At 38.1% G+C, this 20148-nt stretch overlaps 1 protein-coding gene across 2 annotated transcripts; it reads left to right on the top strand.

Annotated features, from left to right (window-relative positions):
• Positions 1 to 978: 978 nt before the first annotated feature.
• On the top strand, positions 979 to 17393 carry LOC101847731 (activating signal cointegrator 1 complex subunit 1). Of its 2 annotated transcripts, none has more exons than XM_035970209.1 (8): positions 979 to 1125; positions 4476 to 4614; positions 6195 to 6407; positions 7372 to 7550; positions 11027 to 11163; positions 13237 to 13356; positions 14684 to 14891; positions 16597 to 17393. In XM_035970209.1, exons 2-8 carry the CDS (start codon positions 4503 to 4505, stop codon positions 16714 to 16716), a joined length of 1089 nt encoding a protein of 362 aa, XP_035826102.1. In that variant the 5' UTR covers positions 979 to 1125; positions 4476 to 4502; the 3' UTR covers positions 16717 to 17393. The 2 variants fall into 2 exon arrangements, with proteins under 2 accessions (XP_035826102.1, XP_005100147.1); XM_005100090.2 differs by having other exon boundaries at positions 984 to 1125; positions 4443 to 4614.
• Positions 17394 to 20148: the final 2755 nt, after the last annotated feature.

Below are 20148 nucleotides of genomic sequence, written 5' to 3'. Positions count from 1 at the left end.
GCCTCTTATACAACAACTTCATCGCATATGAACCCCCTAAAGCCTAATTTTTCACCATACCAGGCATAGACTCATAAAGTCAATATATGTAGCTTATTAAAATTGAATTAATTATTTTTATCGCCCGTTTTCTCAAAACGTGGTTTTTCTGTAGGCCTATTACTATTATATATAAACTTTTAAAAATAACTCCGTCATTTTTCTTAATCTTCAAGAAATTTTCACAGAAAGGAAGAGAAGATAGAACAAGAAATATTTGTCTTAATTTCGATATAAATAGCTTTTTGGGGGTGGTGTCTGGCGTGGGTCTTTAGGGATTTTTTTGTGTGCATAGGCCTACAGTAACTTGAATTTGAATACTTTGCCTCAGGGGGAAAAATGATTTTAAAAATTTCGAATTTGTTTAGAAAAAATCTAAAAGACGTATTTGTAGATCTATTGTCTGTTAACATGCACGCAAAATAACAACCAATTTCTCTTTAAAATAATTTTTAAAAAAGAAAAAACCAAGTGAGGTATTCACTGTATAAGACATGTCAACAAAATTCAATATGGCTGTCGTCTCAATGGCAATGAAACTGTTTTTTTCCTCAAATTTGATTACCAATTTGAAGACTTCTCACTATGCTTGTAAAATTTGATCCACACTAAGCGAGATAGCCTTCAGGTGAAGCTCCCCCCCCCCTGAAAAAAAAGAACAACAACAAAAATATCTGAGTAGGCTTACAGTACAAATAAACCAGTGCCATCACTGACATGTTAATTTCGCTTTTGCAAAAGGCTCATTTTTAAAAAAAATGCATTTATTGTAATAATAATAATAATAATAATAATAATAATAATAATTATAATAATAATAATAATAATAATAATAACACGACATGTAATGTAATAATAATATAGAAGAAGAAGAAGAAGAAGAAGAAGAAGGAGAAGACAAAAATAAGGGACACTACTACTCTCTATTTCTTTACTTATCCTACTTCCGCTTGCACAACACAGTGTCAACTAAAACTGTCAACAACCGAAAACGAAACTAGATCTAGAATTCTAGATCTAGATCTAGACTCTAGATCTATCTGGTTGGATCGTGTTGATCTTCAGATGTCAGAACGACGTGAACCAGTAGGTTACATTTAGTTACAGCCTCTGTGTTCGAGACTGTGAGCACTTTGAAATAAATTTAGATAATATAGGATAGGCCGACAGTCGAACCTGCCCTGACGGCCACTTATAAGACGGCCACCTGTACAAGCGGCCACTTTCCATTTCCCCCTTTGCGTTTTTTCTAGATCTATATAAATTAACTGTGTAAAACGGGCACCTGTCCAACGCATCCGCGGCCACCATAATTTAACACACAACCCCTATACTTAACTAAGCAATAATACCTGTCTAAGAGGGTCACTGACTCCATTACGTCTTCTTGTTCCTAAATTGTGCATATTGGCCCCTGGCGTTGTGGGCGAGCCGTTATAATTCAATCACCTGTCGTTGTTGTGTAGTCCCTCCAACCAATCGTGTTGCCTAGGCCCCTCCCACTGTTGACCACAATAGCTATCAATTTTCAGCTGCTGGTGAGGTAAGCGTGTGATCCCTCATAACCCATAAAAGCCCCGCCCAGAACTCATACACAAATCGTGAGATGAGTGGTTACTGTTTACCCAGTCTATAACAAAGTAACAAAGGACGTCAACATGAACTTGTTACAGAAGCGTCCCTCGTTCTCCGAGTGGTGGCACCCATGTGTTTGTTTTAACATGGCACTCGGTCTTCCTTGTCTGATACATTTCGTTTTATATTGTCACCATTGTGCAAAATCAGCGACAAAATAAAAATTACAAACGAAATACAAACCAACAGCAACAACACCAACAAAGACAAAACAATGGGGCTACTTTTATATATTTGTTTATCTCAAGATCAGTCCTGCCTAAGACGGCCACCTGTCTTATACAGCCACTTTTCTCCTTGACAATGGGTGGCCATCTTACACAGGTTTGATCTAGATCTAAAATCTAGGTTTTCAAGGGTTCTTAAACGTGCGCAACTTACACTCGAGACCTCCGAAATTTTTCGTCATTTCTGAAAAGGCTAGATAGGTGTAGATCTTTCCTACCAGAAAATCAGGGGTGTGGCTGAAGGACAGCAGTAAGAGGGAGCCAAGGAGTAGCAGTAGAAAGGGTGCAGAAAGAGTCAGGAGTCCAGAAGAGGGGGCGAAGGAGGTGCTGTCCCCGTGGTTTTATGCACCCCGCATAATTTAGCAAAATTTGATCATTTTTGGCATCATTTCTGATCCTTATTCTTTATCATTCTAATCTTTGTTAAAATTAACAGAATTGCATAGTTTCACATTGTTTCACATTTTTGGGCTCAATTTGCATAATTTAAGAATTTTTCTTGCATAAAATGATGGGGACAGGAGGTGAGGGGGTGGTGGTAGAAAGTGGATAGAAGAAAGATTCAAAGAAGACGACAGAATATTGTTAGAGAGCAGGAAAGGAGATGAAAACAGACAAATTTTAGAAAAGAAAATTTTTCCGTCACTACTGCCGGATTCGAACCGGGGACCTTTGGATGAGAGGTGAACACCTCAACCTCTAAGGCACAAGAGCCCCCAGCCTGTGTTCTGTCAATATCGAGGTCTAGTCTAAAGAATATAATTATGACTATGAGGTCTTCATTAAGAGGGTATTCCGTTGTAACGCACGACCTGTAGGAAATCCATAGAGGGTTAGGTTACGGCTAGGGTTTGGATTAGGGTTAGATCCCTTCTTTTTCTTTGTGTTCAGCCAGTTGGGGTGGTTGCTTATTCATCATTGGAAGTCCTTTTGGACTGTATGTGTCACAACTGACAAAGAAATCAGGCACTCATCAATTTTAGGGGGCATATGGAGTTATGTTTTATGGGTTTTTTCTACCTGATCAATTGTCTTGCTTTTGATGAAAATTTTTTTGAAAATCTGTGTTGAAGAGATAAAAGTCGAGATAGCTACGATTGAACTTAAAAGGAGGTTTGGTTTGATCAATGTCCGAGAGGTACAAATAAATCAGCTTGAAGTTCTGCCAAAGTTGGTGATTTCCAATGCTCGAATGTCCTTGAAATTGATTTCAAATTATCTTTTTTTCCCCCCCTTTTATCAGCTTTTTTCAATGAAAAAAATATGATGAATGAAAGTGTTTTAAAAAATTGACACACATATTTAGCCTTCTCTCCCCTTCCCCACTTTAAAAAAATCCGGAAAAATCTTTGATTTCAGTATTTTTGACACAGCATAACATGCCTTTCAATTTCATCTTTTGTTATAATACCTGTCTCCTTTCTCCCTTTCTCATGCTGCTCATTGATGAACTAGAGGGCTCTCGCTGGTTTAGAGGTTAAAGTGTTTGCCTCTCATTCTAAAGGTCCTGGGTTTGAATCCAGATAGTGACGGAAAATTTTCTCCTCTAAAATTTTCTCCTGTCACATCCTTTCATGCTCTCTAACAATGTTCTGTCTTCTGCTTTCGTCTCTACTGTCTGCCCCCAACCCCTCTCCTACTTTGTCCCCTCCTCTGGGCTCCTGAATTTTTTTGCAGCTTTTCTACTGCTACTCCTTGGCTCCTTTTTACTTCTGCTGTCTTTCAGCCACACCCTTGATATTATGTTAAGTAAGATCTACACCTTACCTTCTCGGATATTGGCGAAAAATCTCAGAGGTCCCGTTTGCAAGCTGGTCATGTTAAAGATCCTTGGATGGTCCAAAAATCGATTACCATAGGCTTCGGTAAAATTCTAAATTTCCTACCAACTAAAAATGTTTAATGTGTCCCACGCGCTCATGTGACCTTATGCAGTTGCAAGTGCAGTAAAACACTTTCCAACTCTCCCCCCCCTCCCCCACCAAAAAATGGACTGGGAGAGCAATGCTCAGAGTCTCAGCCTTCCCTGTGGGCATCTCGAAATAATAGAGTGAAATTTGTGACCGAGTATGTTTGTGCTGTGACATTCATTTGGGGAAATAATCCCTTCAGTTTGATGTAGAAAATTTTAAGAGATGCAGCAGTTGGCTCAAGGACTCGCAACCATTAAGTCATGGGTTCGAATCCCATCAGGCACCCAAGGTTTTGTCCTTGGGAAGAAAGGGCACTGTGCATGAGAATTTCCCTCACTTCACCCAAAGTGAAAATGAGTACCTGGCTGTAGATAGCGGAAGGTCTTGTCAGTTTCTTAATGTTTGAGCGAGTGTAATCTGCAGCTTACACTGTATTCTCTCCAGGTAGCCAAGAATGTTTCTGAGTGTTCTTGGGTCTGCTGGGGTACTAATGATTGTAAAGTGTATATGCTGTAGAGCGTGGATATATGCGCTATATAGTATAGATGCAATTATTATTATTAGTGGGCATGTTAAGAAATTTTAATCACATTCTACTCTTTAAGAAATGTGCTGTATATATTGACAGGTGCATGTGAAGGAGTCGTCTATCTGTCTGCAGATTCTCGTGTAAAAATTTCATGCAGAAATGGAAGTTTTGAAACCACAGCTTATCTGGATAGGCAACAGATGCTACAGAAAGAACCCACTCAAAGACAACCAGGGCTATAACCCTGAGGATGAGGAGTTGGATGACGGGGGTAAGTGAGAGAAATAAATCTTTAAATCTTTATGAATCTACGGAGGGGGTTTTCCCAATATGTCGTAGCCCTCTTTTGCTACGAACGTCACTAATAATTTGGTCATTACATCAAAATAAATTGATCTCTTTTGATCGTTCTTCATCTAATTAAAGTGCTCGCAGTAAGAGTGACATATTTTTGGCAATTGCCGAAAATGAATGTAATGCCATTGTGACGGTTGTAAAAGAATTTGACTGAGCCACTGACAGTTTTTATTTATTTATTTTTTATAGTAGAGGGTTTTACGGCGATGCAACTACATAAAGTCATATGAGCGCCAGAGGGTGTGTGTCAACAGAGAAGTCTTTACAGAGAATCAGACTTACTTTGCTCACCTCTCTAGCTTCAACAGCACAAGGTCTGCTTCGACTATCAAGGCACCCCGGAAATAGCAGGTCACAAGAGAGTGACAAACATACAAAAGAAGTAGAGGAAAAGGACAATAGTAAGGATCAGGAAAGAAAAAGAAGCAGTTCCCTGTTGTAGATCAGGCACAGTTATGAGCGTGACATGAATCAGTCCATTTACAATTCTACTGTGCTTGAACGAGAAATGTCCCCCCTTTGGGAATCGCCTAAAGACACTACAGTAAGTGGGCACTGCCCCGGGAGGGGGGGCTACTGACAGTGAATTCACGGCACAGTGGTTCCGGAGATAAAGAGCTAAAAAAAGTGTCTGAGAGCCTGTTTCTTTTTGTAATATCTGTAGGCTTAAGTATTTATAAGTGTATGGCTTTAAAGCCCGTATTAACACTATTTAGGTAATGACTGTGTGGGTGGTTGGCGGGTGCTCTGGTGCCGTTTGCTCCTCCTTTCGTATCAAACATCTATCTTCCTTATATCTCTCTTTTTTTTGTGTTTGTTACTCTCTTGTAACACCTCTAATCTTCAGCACTTATGTGAACTAATTGTGTTGCAAGTGCTGTAAAACTCTTATTGTATTGAATTTCTGTGAGATCATGAAGTGTGTGCTTTGAACCTTTGATAGTTCTTAGAGCTGGTTTGATTGTATACTCATCATTTTCTGAAGCTCTCAAATAATGTTATGTTACAGTTTGCTTTTCTTTGGGGCACTTTGTTAGCTCAGTTAGTATCGTACTGGAATATGGAGAGGATTGCTCTGGCTCGAATCCAAGACTGGGTATTCTTCAGATTTGGTCGTTTTGTGTTTTCAAGGCTCACAATACATATATATATATTGCTTCTTACAGAGACGGAAGTTAAAATTGGGTATCCCGCCCCTTAAATGACTTCTCCTCCTCCTCCTCCTCCTCCTCCTCCTCCTACCCCTCCCCTTACTTCCGGCCTTGTTCTCCTCCTCCTCCTCCTCCTCCTCCTCCATCATCATCATCATCAGGTGTCAGCTCTGGAGCAGACATTGATGATCATGGTACCCCATTTCTTCCTGTTGTCTGTCTTCTTGATCAGCTCAGTTTTTTTCTTTATTCACCGCAAAGTTGTTTATTAACCAAGTTGGTGGGGGGGGGGGGTTAAAACTCACAAAACTGTACTTTGTGTTTTTGTTTTACCCCATCATAGCTCCGTACACAGACCTGACTTACTGTGATGAGGCGTGTGATGCAGACCTGGAGATAGAGGAGACAGACAAAGGCTTCCGCACAGTTATGTCTGTGCCTAATGCCTACTACAAGTACGTCATCGGCAAGAAAGGCGAGACCAAGAAACGACTGGAGTCTGAGACCCGCACCCAGATCCTGGTACCAAAACCCGGGGAGAAGAGAGAGGAGATTGGTCAGTCTGTGTGAACTCTTTGTGTGAGCTGTGAACTCTGTGTGTGAACTGTGAACTGTGTGTGTGAACTATGAACTTTTCATGAACTTTGAACTATGTGTGTGAACTCTGAACTCTGTGTGTAAACTGCGACTTGTGTTTGAACTCTGTGTGAACTCTGAATGGTGTGAACTGTGAGCTGTGAACTGTGAACCCTTAACTCTTTTTGAACTCTGTTTCATTCTTTTAGCGATTGTACCTATGTTATACCATGTTTGTTTGTTTGTTTTTTTCAACATCTATGGTTTGAATTATTTGCCAAAATATTTCTTGAGCACATGCAACCAATACCACATATTTTAGAAACTAATATAAGTTATTATCACAATTTTGGGCTTAGTACATTTTAATACCTGATTGACAATATATATATAAATATGTGTTCATATGTGAGGCATCACAGTGAAATCAGGCGCTTGTCAAAATAGTATAATCAAAGTTAACAGCGTTTTTCTGGCCTCAGGGCAATTTTTATCAAATTTTTATTTTTTTGGCTCAACACCTTTTATGTTCACTAAAAAACACATTTTTATGTGGATTTTACTGAAAAACATTAATAAAAGACGCAAAAAATATAAATGTATAATCTCCTCCAAGGCTCTTAAGCTTTTGCTGTCACCAAACTTTGGCAGGCATTTTCTCGGTAATTTTACCTCTGAAATCAGGCAACCCCACCGCATTCAATCGCAAATATCTCAGCTTCTATTCAAGATGGAGGGGTATTTTTTTCATCAAAAGCACGATAAATGAACAAACTTCAAGGTGGTACTAATAACTCCCCACCCCCAAAAATTGACAAGCGCTTCTTTCCACCTCGTCGTGACACACATATATATATATATATATGAATACCTTTGTAAACTAAATTTTCCAACTGGGTCCAATGAAAGTGGAAATTTTATAATTTTTTACTTCTACTGCACAGTGATACTTGGCCATGACAAGAAAGGTATAGTGTCTGCCAAAACGAGGCTGGATGTTATCATCGACTCGGCCAGGCAGCGACAGCAGTTCACTCACTTCCTGTCCATTCCTGTGACCTGTGAGCAAGTCGTGACAGGGTTTGAAGATTTCCGGTTTGAAGTTCTACGCCAGTGTGATGGGGTGAGAGTTTTGTGTCCTTGTGAATTTCGTTTTTTAGAATTTGTGTCCATTGATAAATGCGAACACAATTCAGTCATATTGTGTTATAATGCTACCTTAGAATTACAAAGTTCTATCTGACATTTTTGTCCGTTTTCAGTTTCTAAGAACATGAGGTGAGAAACCAAATGTTCTATCTGTTTTATCAAAAATGTAAAAATTATTTGGAGTTGCTTTCAAGCTATTCAACACTACATGTTGTGATACTCAAAATTTTTTGCGCCAAATTTCTAAAAACTGGGTACTGAGCTGATACAACTTTGTTATTCTAGGTTAGGGATTGGTAAGAGTTTGGGTTACGGCTGCCAAATTTTGTCCTTGAATAGACATTGTTGATGGGTTGTTGGCGGGTGCTCTGGTGAGGTTTGCTTCTTTTTATCCTATAAAAAATCTTATCGTCCCCAGATCTCCTCCGTTTTTTTATATGTATGTTATTATTCAGCACCTCTTATATTCAATAGTTATTTGACCTAATTATATTGCTGTATGAACAGCAAAATATCCTGCCAGTTGTTAGTATGTGAGCACTTAATGAGTTTCTTGCACTGTGTTCTTCCCACAAATTTGAGAATGTTTCTTAGTGTTCTAGGGTCTCCTGGGGTAATGATAACTGTAAAGTGAATGGTGCTGCTGAAACGCATTGATGCGTGCTGTATAAATGCAATTATTATTATCACTATTATTATTATTATTATTATTGACATCATTATCATCCTCATCATTATTATTACGAGGGACGTCCAGAAAGTAAGTACTGTTTTAAAATGATTATAAAAGAAATAATTTTCCCAATCAAAATGATTTATTTTTGAATAGCTCATATATATGACTACTTCTCCACGTAGTCACCAGAACTGTTGAGGCATTTGTCTTAGCGTGGGACGAGCTTCTGAATGCTCTCATCGTGGAAAGCTGCCGTCTGCCGTGTCAGCCAATGTCCAGTCTCTCCTGAGAGATCAGCGTCTGAGTCGAAGTCCTGCCTGGCCAAAAACTTTTTGAAATGCAGGAACAGATGAAAGTCACTCGGAGCCAGGTCTGGGCTGTACGATGGGTGCTTCAACTGTTCCCATCCGAAGAAGGCAATCAGGTTTTGGGTCTGTGCAGACTTGTGAGGAGTTGCATTGTCTTGAAGCAGAACAACGCCATTGCTAAGCATTCTGCGTCTTTTGTTTTGAATCGCTCTATGCAGTATTTTTAGTGTGTTGCAGTACACGTCAGAGTTAATTGTCATCCCATTTCCTCAAAATTCTACTAAAAGAACTTCCTTGGCTGTCCCAAAACACTGTACACATGACTTTTTTTCCTGACGCGGCCTGCGTAGAGTCATTCAAATTGAATCCGAGCTCGCTGCTTTAAGTGCTCGTTGAATCCGGGTTATTTTTATTGATTTTAAAGAAGAAAAAAACAGGGAATCTATCTCCTTTCGTTGAATCCGAGCTCGTCGAATCCGAGTTCCACTGTAGTCATATATATGAGGCATTAAAAAATAATTCGTTTTGATTGGGAAGATTATTTCTTTTATAATTATTTTAAAACGGTACTTACTTTCTGGACGTCCCGCATATTATTATTATTATTACTATTATTATTAACATTATCATTATTATCATTATTATTATCATCATCATTATAATTATTTTCATTGTCATCGTTATTTTTGTTATTGTTATTATTTGGGCTATTATTTTTGTTGTTATTAATATTCTGTTATTGTTATGATGGTCATTATTATATTTTTATTATGGGGATGATAGTAATTATTTTTATCATCATCATTATTACTCACGGCGTCACTTTTCGCCTGATTCTGTTATCTTTAGTTAGTGTGACTCAGCAGCCCACCGAAGCTCCCCGGCTCGGGGTCACAGGGTTAATGAGCCCTGAAGCGATTTTGCCTCTGTCGGTTAAGAAGTTCTGATTTCTGTCTACGTTTGAAACGATATAGCTTCTTCCCCATTCCACACAGCAAACCATTACGGGCATATTCTAAAAGCTCAATGTCTTGAGATTTTTTCTGCGTTAGAATGGTTAATTTCTGTGCCTTAGTTTTTGTTTTAGATAAGTGTTTGTAGAGTACCCAATTTCTCCTAATTTAGTTACATACTTATGAATAAATTATTGTTTTTTTTTAAAAAGGCACAACAGATCTCTCCAAAATCTGTGTTAAACTGACTACGAATATCATGTCTTTTACCATGAGAAATCTTAAATCTGCGCGAGTAGTAATTTAATAGTCAAGTTATAAGAGAAGAAAGATGCACAACTGCATTTTTGATCTAAAGACACTCAGTGTTAGCTCTTGTTCTACCATCAAACAAGAGAAAGTTACTCTGCGTTTGTTCATGAATCATGCTGTGTCTGTGGCAAGTCTGCATGCAACTAAGAAAGATATATTATGAGATTTTTTAAAAGCACAAAAGTGTGTTAATACATGGGTAGAGATGAACTTCTTGTATGGAATAAAAATAACGACAGCTAACATTCATTTTTAGTTTTTGTTTTGGACATATGCGCAGACACTTATGAATTTAAAGAAATAAGAACATTGTCAGTTATTGCAAATGGTTTTATAGAAACGAAAATAAAATCTGGAAAAGCCTAGTGCTGATTCAGTGTCACTGGAAAGCTAGAAATTATTCTTATAATACTACAATCACGAGAAGTCATCCCTGTTATTTAGTCTACTCACAAAACCTAGATCTAGCGTTTTAAGAAAAATAAGGAATAATTTATGGAGTGTAACTGCCTACTGTTCGTGTATTACATTGTTGTAGATGTATTCTGGCACTAAAATCGGTTTGCACTTTGTCATAGAGAAACATCAGGGTAATTTTGATAAACTTTAGAAAAAAATGTGCGAATATTCCCGATTTTATTAGACATATAAAGTTGTATTTGGAGGAATTACTTCATAGCGAATTGTGTGCCAGATGGATAAAGCTGCAAAATTACAGCTTCCTATTATACGCGCAGATACTATCTTTTCTGAGTATCTGCACCGATGTTATGTCGTTCATGTTCCAAAAGTTTGACAGTTTTTGTTATGCTTTTTATTTTATTTTGATTTTTTTTCATTCACACTTGTACAAAAAATGTTACAATTTAGCATTGCCGACTTCAGCGCGTCTAACGAAATAACCAGACAAGTTACCATGTCCGTTGTTTTTTGGGTTTCAAGAGCAGAAATGCGTGCTTTGGGTGCATTAAATGATAATTACCATAAATACAGAGATACACCTAAAACTGTACGTTGAAAAGTACCAAAAATGAAGTCAGCCCAGACAGAGCGGCGACAGGGACCTGATCCCCGTGATCCCGACGTGATAAGGCGCTCGGTGGGTAACCCCGCGCTACAACTAAAATTCCACTGCCGGTGCGCCGTGTACTATTATTACCATTATTGTTATCATTATTATTATTAAGTCCAATGTCCACAGGACCGTGGTCTTGATGCGAGTTTGTTCCAGAACCCCAAGAAGCTTCACCTTACCATAGGGACCATGGTGTTGTTGAATGACAATGAGATTGAGAGGGCAGCTGTGCATTTACAATCCTGTCAGGAGGAGCTGATACAGTACGTGTTTGTCCCTGGTATCGTTGTGAAATCAGGCGCTCGTCAAAATAATGGAACTGAAGGAATTCCTTTTTTTTTTCACCTCTTGGGCATTTTTATCAATTTTTTCTGGTTTTTTTTTACTCAACACCTTTTTTTAAAAAATGTCCTCTTAAAAACACTTTCCTGCATGGATTTTTACTGAAAAGCATTCTTCAGAAGAACAGAAAGAGTAAATTTGCAGTTTCTATGGACACTCGAGTTTTGGAAGTCAACAAACTTTGGTGTCCTTTTTCTCGCTAATCATACTTTTGAAACCTGGCTAACCCCACCCCTTTCACTTGGAAGTATTTCAATTTCTTTTCAAGATAAATGGGTATTTATGTTATGGGCTTTAAAAAAAAAAAAAAAAAGAATATAGATACTTAAAGTGGGTATAGTTCTTAACACATTACACGCTAAGGGTCTGGACGGAAGGTCTATTCCCAAATCCTAAGCAAGGGGAAGGAACCCACTACCTGTGAATACAAGCATTTAAAAAACGCATTTAAAAGATACTAAACAAATTCCAAAAAATCCGAAAAAAAATTACAATTAAAAAGAGAAATTAATAGAGTAAAAAAAAACAAAAAAACTTTCAATGCATAAATTGTTGGACATGTTCTAACTTTAGCTCAATGGGGGTGTCCAACGTGTCACTTTCACTCTCAGCCTCGCAGTCGGGCCCTAGATATAAATTCTACTGCTGATTAATTTGAACTACCCCAAACTCTTGCTGCGATGTTTTCTTCAATATTTTATTCATCTGATTTCTCTTTTGCTTGTTCTTATCCCTCGTTATTTCATTTTTGAAAACTCAATCGTGTTTCTTTTCAACAAGTCGAGACACGTGCGAGGTGTCGGAAACGCGATCACACTTTGATCAGCTTTAAAAATAAAACTACTGTTCAGAAAAGTTTCTTTTCGGTATCAAACGGAAGAAGAAACATTTTACAATAACTATGTAAAGCGAAAGACGCCTGATCGGAGCAGGCGATTCCGGGTAAGTTAGGGTGTAATGTGTTATTAAAAGAAAGAAACAAATTTTTTGTGTGTTGCCAAACCAGCGGAAAAGTGTAAGTTTCTCTACAATTTTTTTCTTACTTTCTTTTTTTGGCTCAACACCTTTTATGTCCTTCTAAAAGCACATCTCTGTGTGGATTTTACTGAAAAAATTGATGAAAGGCATAAAAATGTAAATTTTCAGTTTTGAAGGACTCGATCTTAGCTTTTTACCTCTGAAGCCAAACGACCCTGACCTCCTTCAATCGCAAGTATTTCGACTTCTATTCAACATAGATCTACACTTTTTTCACCTAAAGGAAGGCAAATAAACAGGCTTTAAGATGATACCAATAACCCAATATGCCCCAAAATTGATAAGCGTCTAATTTCACCGTTGTGACACATTCTTAAAGTTTGTTCTATTTTCTTCCTTTGAGAGGGAAAAAATACCAATCTATCTTGAATACAAGTCGAAATATTTGTGACTGCAGGAGGTGAGGGTTGCCTGATTTCAGTGATAAAATTAGTTAGAAAATGGCCGTCGAAGTTTGGTCACTTCCAATGCTTGAGAGTCATTGAAAGCTGAAAATCTGCATTTAGCCTCTTAACAGCGTTTTTCCAGTAAAATCCGCACCGAAATGTGTTTTTAAACGGATGTAAAAGATCTTGAGCCAAAAAACAAAAATTTGTGAAAAATTTCCAAACCCGCTGGAAAAAGCCGGTTTCTTCGATTTCAGTTATTCGACGAGCGGCTGATTTCACCATGATGCCTCACTTAGAAACGTGGAGATAGGGAAACACATATAGCAAACACACACATGGAGACACAAGCAGCGAAACATGTGATAGCGAGACATGCACATAACAAATACCCACCCAGAGAATATGCACAGAGAAATGTACACATGAATTGCAAAGACTTTCAAGTCCTGAATTTTTTCTTAATCTTGTATGTTCTTTGTTACTGTATTTTAAATACACATAGCAAAATTCATGATCGGCGAAAAGTTTTCCCCATCCTGCCGATTGGGCTATATGCCTCTGTTTCAGGCCCCTGTTGCAAGGTGAGAGACTCGAGGTACAGATCAGAGGCCTAGAGTACATGAACGATGACCCTGGGTCCGTGGACGTGTTGTACGCACGTGTGCAAGAAGGGTGTGCTTGTGACAGGTAGGTTTGCTTTTGATTTTGTTAAATTTTTCAAGAAATTTTTTTTATCACATTTTAGGTAACACATTACACCCTAGGGGTCTTGATGGGAAGTCTATTCCCAAATCCTACGTAAGGGGAAGAAACCCACCTCCCGTGAATACAATCATCTGAAAAACACATTTTAAAAATACTTTAAAAATTCAAAAATTCTGAAAAACGAACAATTTGAAAGACAACTGAAAGTAGTTTCAGAAAAATATAACTTTACATTCACAGATTCTCTTGGAAATGTTCTAACTTCAATTGGGGATCCGACCGTGTCCAACCCGTCACTCTCACTTTCAGCCTTGCAGTCGGGCCCAAGATCTAAATTCTACATCTGATTAATCTGAATTGCCACAAACTCCTACTTCAACATTTTCATCAATATCTGCTTCTTCTGATTTGTCCTTTGCTTGCTCACTGTTTTTTCCTTTTTCAAGCTCAATTGTGTTTCTTTTCAGCAAGTAGTGGAGACACATTTGAATTGTCGGAAACATGATCACCCTTGGATTGGCTCAAAACTTCTAAAACCTCTGGCCCCCCCAATTTTTTTTCGGTATCAAAAGGAAGAGAAACATTTTGCAATAACTATGTAGAACAAAATCTTGGCCCATAGAGTCTTGTCAAGGTGAGACTTCATTTCTAAAGGCTCCTGATCAGAGCGGGAGATTCCTGGCGAGTTTACTCAATGCTTTTGTCTGGCATTGTTAGATGTGGTAGCCAGTGTGTACACCCTGTATATATATATGTAACGACGCAGTACCAGTAATGAAATACAAGAATTCGACTTTTTTCCCTTTAGGTTATTATTAATTTATTTTTAGAAATTGGTTAAAGCACCCTCTATGGTCGTTTAAAAACAAATTTCTGAGTGAATTGTACATATTTCATCTTGATCTTATCTTTTCTTATTTTATGTCTCTATCACTACACATTGCACAGTCTTGCCTTACCTTACCTTACCTTACCTCACCTCACCTCACCTCACCTCACCTCACCTCACCTCACCTCACCTCACCTCACCTTACCTTACCTTCTCTTACTTTACCTTACTTTACCTCACCTCATCTCATCTCATATCACCTCACAGCTCGCCTCATTGGACTAACTTACACCCCCCGCGGCAGTGGCACTGAATGTAGTGTCTTTAGGCGTTTCCCAAAGGGGGAACATTTCTCGTTCAAGCATAGTAGAATTGTAAATGAGCTGATTCATGTCACGCTCATAACTGTGCCTGATCTACGTCTTTATCACCCATTGGGTACAAACCCATGCTTTCAATCTTGTCCCTTTCTGAACCCAGGCTCCAGTCACTGGTTGACCGCTTGGTGGACCGACTGACCAGCGCTGGCATCATGCAGCGGGACCACGAGCGGGTCAAGCTGCACGTCACCGTCATGAACACGCTCATGCGGAAAGATCCCTCGGGCACGTCTGTGCCACAGGCAGACTCGAACGGACACGCCCGCCCACGGGAGAGGGAGTCTTTTGACGCTTCCCAGATACTGAAGGTGAGAGAAGTCGGGCAGCAGGCAGCAAGACTGATTGATGTGATTGGTGGTGGGTGGGGTTGTGGGCGGGTTTCCTTGTCATACCTTTTTGGAGGGAGGAAATTGGGGGGGGGAGGGGTATAATGTGTGCGCATATGCATGTGGGGGAGGGGGGGTGGTATGTGTATGTGCGTGTTTGTTTGGGAGCCTAGTGTGTGTGTGTGTGTGTGTGTGTGAGGGGTGTTTGGGAGTCAGGTTTATATGTGTGTGTGTGTGTATGTGTGTGTGTTTGGTGAGGTGGATAGTGGGTGGTAAAGAGGGCAAGGGGAGTTGCGTAGTAGTGAGTCAGGCATCCGTTCATCTTTATAAATGTGTTTGCGTCTTTTTTATTCTTGCTTTGCTGTTGCTCATGGAAGATTTGAGTTCCATTCCTGTATTGAGAGATGTTTTGTCAACTAAAACTCTGGTGCTGAGATGCTGTACCCCTCTCTATCTGGGATGGCACTGGCAGGCATAAACGAAAAAGTCCACCTCCTAGAAATAATTTTATTTGTGTGGATGTGGATGTAAAATGTAAAACAACTACTTCTGCAATTACTATTTTTTCAAAACTTTAATTCCTGAATGTTTGCAATTGTGTGTCATCGTAGTAAAATCATGTGCTAGTCAAAGTGGTGAAATCGAAGAAACCGACCTATTCCCACCCCTTGGAAATTTTCTTTGAAATTTTGTTGTTGTTGTCTCAACACCTTTTAAATCATCTAATAATCACATTTCTATGTGGATTTAACTGAAAAACATTGATTGAAGACCCCCAATTTTTAAAAATTTCCACTTTTCAAGGAAACTCAAGCTTTGGAAATCACCAAATTATGGCTTCCATTCTCTTTGTACCTTTCCTTTAACACAGGCAACTCCCACCTTCTTCAATGACAAATATTTGGACTTCTATTTAAGATGTATTGGAATTTTTTTCATCAAAAGCAAGGCAAACGAACTAGCCTAAAGATGAAACCAATAGCTCCATATGCCCAAAAGTTGACAATTCCTGATTCCACTGCATCATGAAACAACTGTATTGTTTTGATTTAATGACTCTGGGTACAGGAGATATTGGTTCTATGGTACGTTTTTTTTAAAAACTCTGCATAAGATAAATGTGAGGCATTGTGGTGAAATCAGGCGCTCGTCTAAATAATAAATTTAAAAAATCAGTATTTTTGGGGCCGATGAGCAAGTTTTTTTCATATTTTCTTTTTTTGACTCACCTTATAATATGTTTAGAAACACATTTTTATGTGGATTTTACTGAAAAATGTTGATTGAAGGCAAAAAAATGCTATGGAAGTTACCAAACTTTGGCAGCCATTTTCTCGCTAATATTACCTCTGAAACCAATCGCAAATATTTCATCTTCTATTCAAGATAGTTGGTTATTTTTTCCCTCAAAAGGAGGACAAATGAACAGGCTTTAAGATGATACCAATAACCCCATATGCCCCAAAATTGACGAGCACCTGATTCCACTACATCGTGACGCAAATACTGATTTGATTTACATAGTTTTGTCTAGATAAATTCCACTGCATGGTGAAACAATTGTACTGTTTTGATTTAATTAACGACTCTAGATATAGCTTGCATTGGTTCTATGATATGTTGGTTTTATTTAAACTCTACATAATAAAATGTGTACTGATTTGATTTGCAAACTTTCTGTCTTCAGAAATTCCCTGACTTTGACTTTGGCCCCCTCCACATAGACAGTCTCCATCTGTCTCAGCGCTACTCCACCGGAGATAACGGTTACTACGCTCAGGTCACGGCTGTCGAGCTGCCGAGATGATGTTGGCAGTGAATGTTGTCAAAATTTTTGAGGCATTGTGATGAAATCAGACGCTTGTCAAAATAATGAAATCTGAGGAACAGGCATTTTCCTGTGTCCGTATTGACAACACATTTTCTTTTGAGCGCGCTCATATGACTTTATGCAGTTGCGAGCGCCGTAAAACACTTACAAAAACCAATTTCTTTTGAATTGTACTGAAAAATGTTGGTTAAAGGCACAAAATGTGTAAATTTTCAGTTTTAAGACTGTCAGCTATTGAAGCAACTAGACTTTGGCGGCCATTTTCTCACTAATTTTACCTTTAAAATCAGGCAACCCCCTCCTCTTTCAATTTCAAATATCCTGATTTCTATTCCAGTTAGATGAGTAGATTTTTAAATCAAAAGCAAGACAAATGAACAAGCTTGTAGATGATACCAATAACTCCACATACCCAAAAATTGATGAGCACATGATTTCACCACGTCGTCACACATTTTATTTATGCTGCATCAGAGACGAAGAATGATTGAAGACTGGCTGATATGGTTGATTCTTGTGTGGGTTTTGGAGGTTTTTTTGTCATGAGTGTACATCAATAGCTTGTCTTGAATTGGCCAACTATGTTGTAACACACCTACGTGACCTACATGTCTATAAATAAACACTTCAGATACTACCCATTGTCACAAAAATGTTGTGGTTCTTTACTGTGCATGTTTCATAATTATTCGTCAAGTTATTAGCATAGCCGGAACTCAACAAGGTCTGTTGGAGAAAATGATGGATTTTTTGTTTGTGGATTTACATACAATGGACTGACTACGAATGAGTTAATGTCATGGGGGGGGGGGGACTTTAAAAAAGATAAACTTATCCCAAATTCAACTTAATGGATGTGATCTGTACTGTAAAGAAGAAGAGATGCTGTGACCTGAGAAAAAGATAAACTTGATCAAAGATCAACTCAAGTGAGTTCAACTCAAGTAAAGTTAATTAATTGTAATTATTTGTCAAGCTATAAACGTAGCCTAAACGCAACAGGAGCTATAGGGGAAAATTTTTTTTTGTGGATTTATATATATACATATACATATATATATATATATATATATATATATATATATATATATATATATATATATATATATATATATATATATATATATATATATGCTGTATGTATGCTTCCCGGGAAGCTGAGAATGTTTCGGAGTGTTCTATGGTCTGCTGGGGTAACAATATAGTGTAAAGCGCATAGAGCTTGCTGTTGAGCGCGGATATGCGCTATACAAAAGCTATTTATTATTATTATATATATATATACATATTATATAATATTTCCTACTTGTTAATCCGATCGGTAAGCTTTGCATAGCAGTCTGTCTAAATGATTTTTTGAGAAATGCTGAAAGTTTCAAAGAGATCTTCGTACTAGAAGTATTCTAAAATGTGAAGAATACAACCCCGGGGGTACAAAATGACCCCATGGCGTACAGACAGGGATGTGTATATATATATATATATATGTATATATATATATAAAATATATTTGTAGATTTTTCTTTTTTTAGTCTTCTTTCTTGCTGTCAAATCTTTTTTCCTTTCATTTTTCTTTTTTTCTTTCCTTCTGTTTTGCTTTTCACTTTTCTCATTTTTTGTTTTTGACCTCACCTAATTGTATTATATCACGATATGTACTGTTTCAACAAATTTTACTGTACTGTTTATCTCTTTCTTTTCTCTTAACTATGATTTTCAATTGATATTCTTTTGTCATGGGTGGTATGATAAACTTCAGTTCTACTCTATTTCTTTGCTTTATGTTACTGGTGCCTGTGGTGTAGTAGGCTCTTTTTTGTAGCATGCTGGAGACCTGAAGTTGATTCCTGAGTGGGGCGAATAATTATCGGGTATCTCTGTCTTTGTCTGGGATGTTGTATCCCTCTCAACCCAGGTCAGTACACAGTCTCTAAAATAATCTAAATTATGTGGATGGGTTTGCAAAACGCCTAAATGAAGAAAAAAAAGTGTAACAACGCAGTGGAATTTGATGAAAAAAATACCCATCCATCTTGAACAGAATATTTACCTTTATTTTTACTCAATGAATTATTATTCAACGTAGACAAGCAGAATTAAAACAGTGCTTACAAATTCCCGGGCTTGAACCATAATTTACATACCGTTAATTAAGTCACATTGATACAGTGTTACAGTAAAAGTTTTATAGAAATTAGTGGTGGGTGGTTGGCGGGTGCTCTGGTGTGGTCTTTCCTATCAAACATCTATCGTACTTATCCCCCCCTCCTTCTTTTTATGTTTATTACTGTTAGACTATTAGATTGTTTATTATCAATATATAGAAGGGCAACAGTAAATCCTGGATTGTTGGTCCCTATATTAACATGATTAATTTGAATTATGTCCCTGTAAATTGTACTTTTATTTTATCTGCCCTCACAACAAAGATTGTCTGATCTTTGTGATCTTTACTCACTCCTCCTTCCTGTTTTAACCACATGTGCTCATGCTCATTAAGATTCAGTCTTGTCAGTGAAGCCAGAGAGGACAGACCTCATGTCATTTTCTTATTATATGTTAAAAGAAATCAACCTTCTTCATCAAGAAACAGAGTTTTTACTTTTGCCTTCTTAATTACATGTACAACTACGGCAGCCAACCCCAGTGCAACAATTACTCTCTTGTAACACCTCTAATCTTCTGTCGCTCTTGTGACCTTATTATGCTGTTGCGAGCAACCTAAAACCTATACTAAAACAAAGAAATTAGTGCGGGTAGTCAACTCTTAACGAGGTCAATTTTTTTAAGCAAGACGAGCTGTAGGTGTAGATGTGGCGTCAGTGGTCAAGTGGTTAGTCCGTATTGGGCTCGCAAATAATAGGCCACGCGCAGGTTTGAAGCCCGTCAGGGGCGGACGTTGTAAGGACTTTACATAATTTGTTTATTCTTTCACCCAATTGCGAGTATACTATTATATATTATATTCAGCTATAGACGGGTGTGTGTGTGTGTGTGTGTGTGTGTGTGTGTGTGTGTGTGTGTGTGTGTGTGTGTGTGTGTGTGTGTGTGTGTGTGTGTGGTCTGTTGTTGTTTTTTTTTACTGGATTTCTCATGGGCAGGAGTCCAATCGGACCAAAGAGGAAAGTATCCTCCAGACGATCAATACTTTTTTGTGTATAGAGTTGAAGATGGATTAATATTTGCTCTTTTTTTTCTTTTGTTTTTAGTATGTGTTTTACGTACGGCACTTGTAGCACAATTGGATCATATAAATGCCAAAGATTAGAAATGTTACCAGAGACTGACAAACAAACAGAAAACTAGGAGAAGAGGTAGGGGCGATAGATGTTTGATAGGAAAGACGTAGAAATCCACACCAGAGCACCCGCTAATCAGCCATGCAATGATTTCTTTATTGTGACACCC

Source organism: Aplysia californica, unplaced genomic scaffold, assembly GCF_000002075.1.
Source record: "Aplysia californica isolate F4 #8 unplaced genomic scaffold, AplCal3.0 scaffold00235, whole genome shotgun sequence".
Lineage (NCBI taxonomy): Eukaryota > Metazoa > Mollusca > Gastropoda > Aplysiida > Aplysiidae > Aplysia > Aplysia californica.
The sequence above is the reverse complement of the archived record's forward strand: the minus strand, read 5'-3'. Positions and strand labels throughout refer to the sequence as shown.

Bases quoted from the DNA above. Each gene is read 5' to 3' on its own strand.
- LOC101847731 (XM_035970209.1), top strand. From the start codon at position 4,503: ATGGAAGTTTTGAAACCACAGCTTATCTGGATAGGCAACAGATGCTAC. The intron at 4,615-6,194 runs GTAAGTGAGAGA...ACCCCATCATAG, and splicing joins TGAGGAGTTGGATGACGGGG to CTCCGTACACAGACCTGACT. The intron at 7,551-11,026 runs GTGAGAGTTTTG...CAATGTCCACAG, and splicing joins TTCTACGCCAGTGTGATGGG to GACCGTGGTCTTGATGCGAG.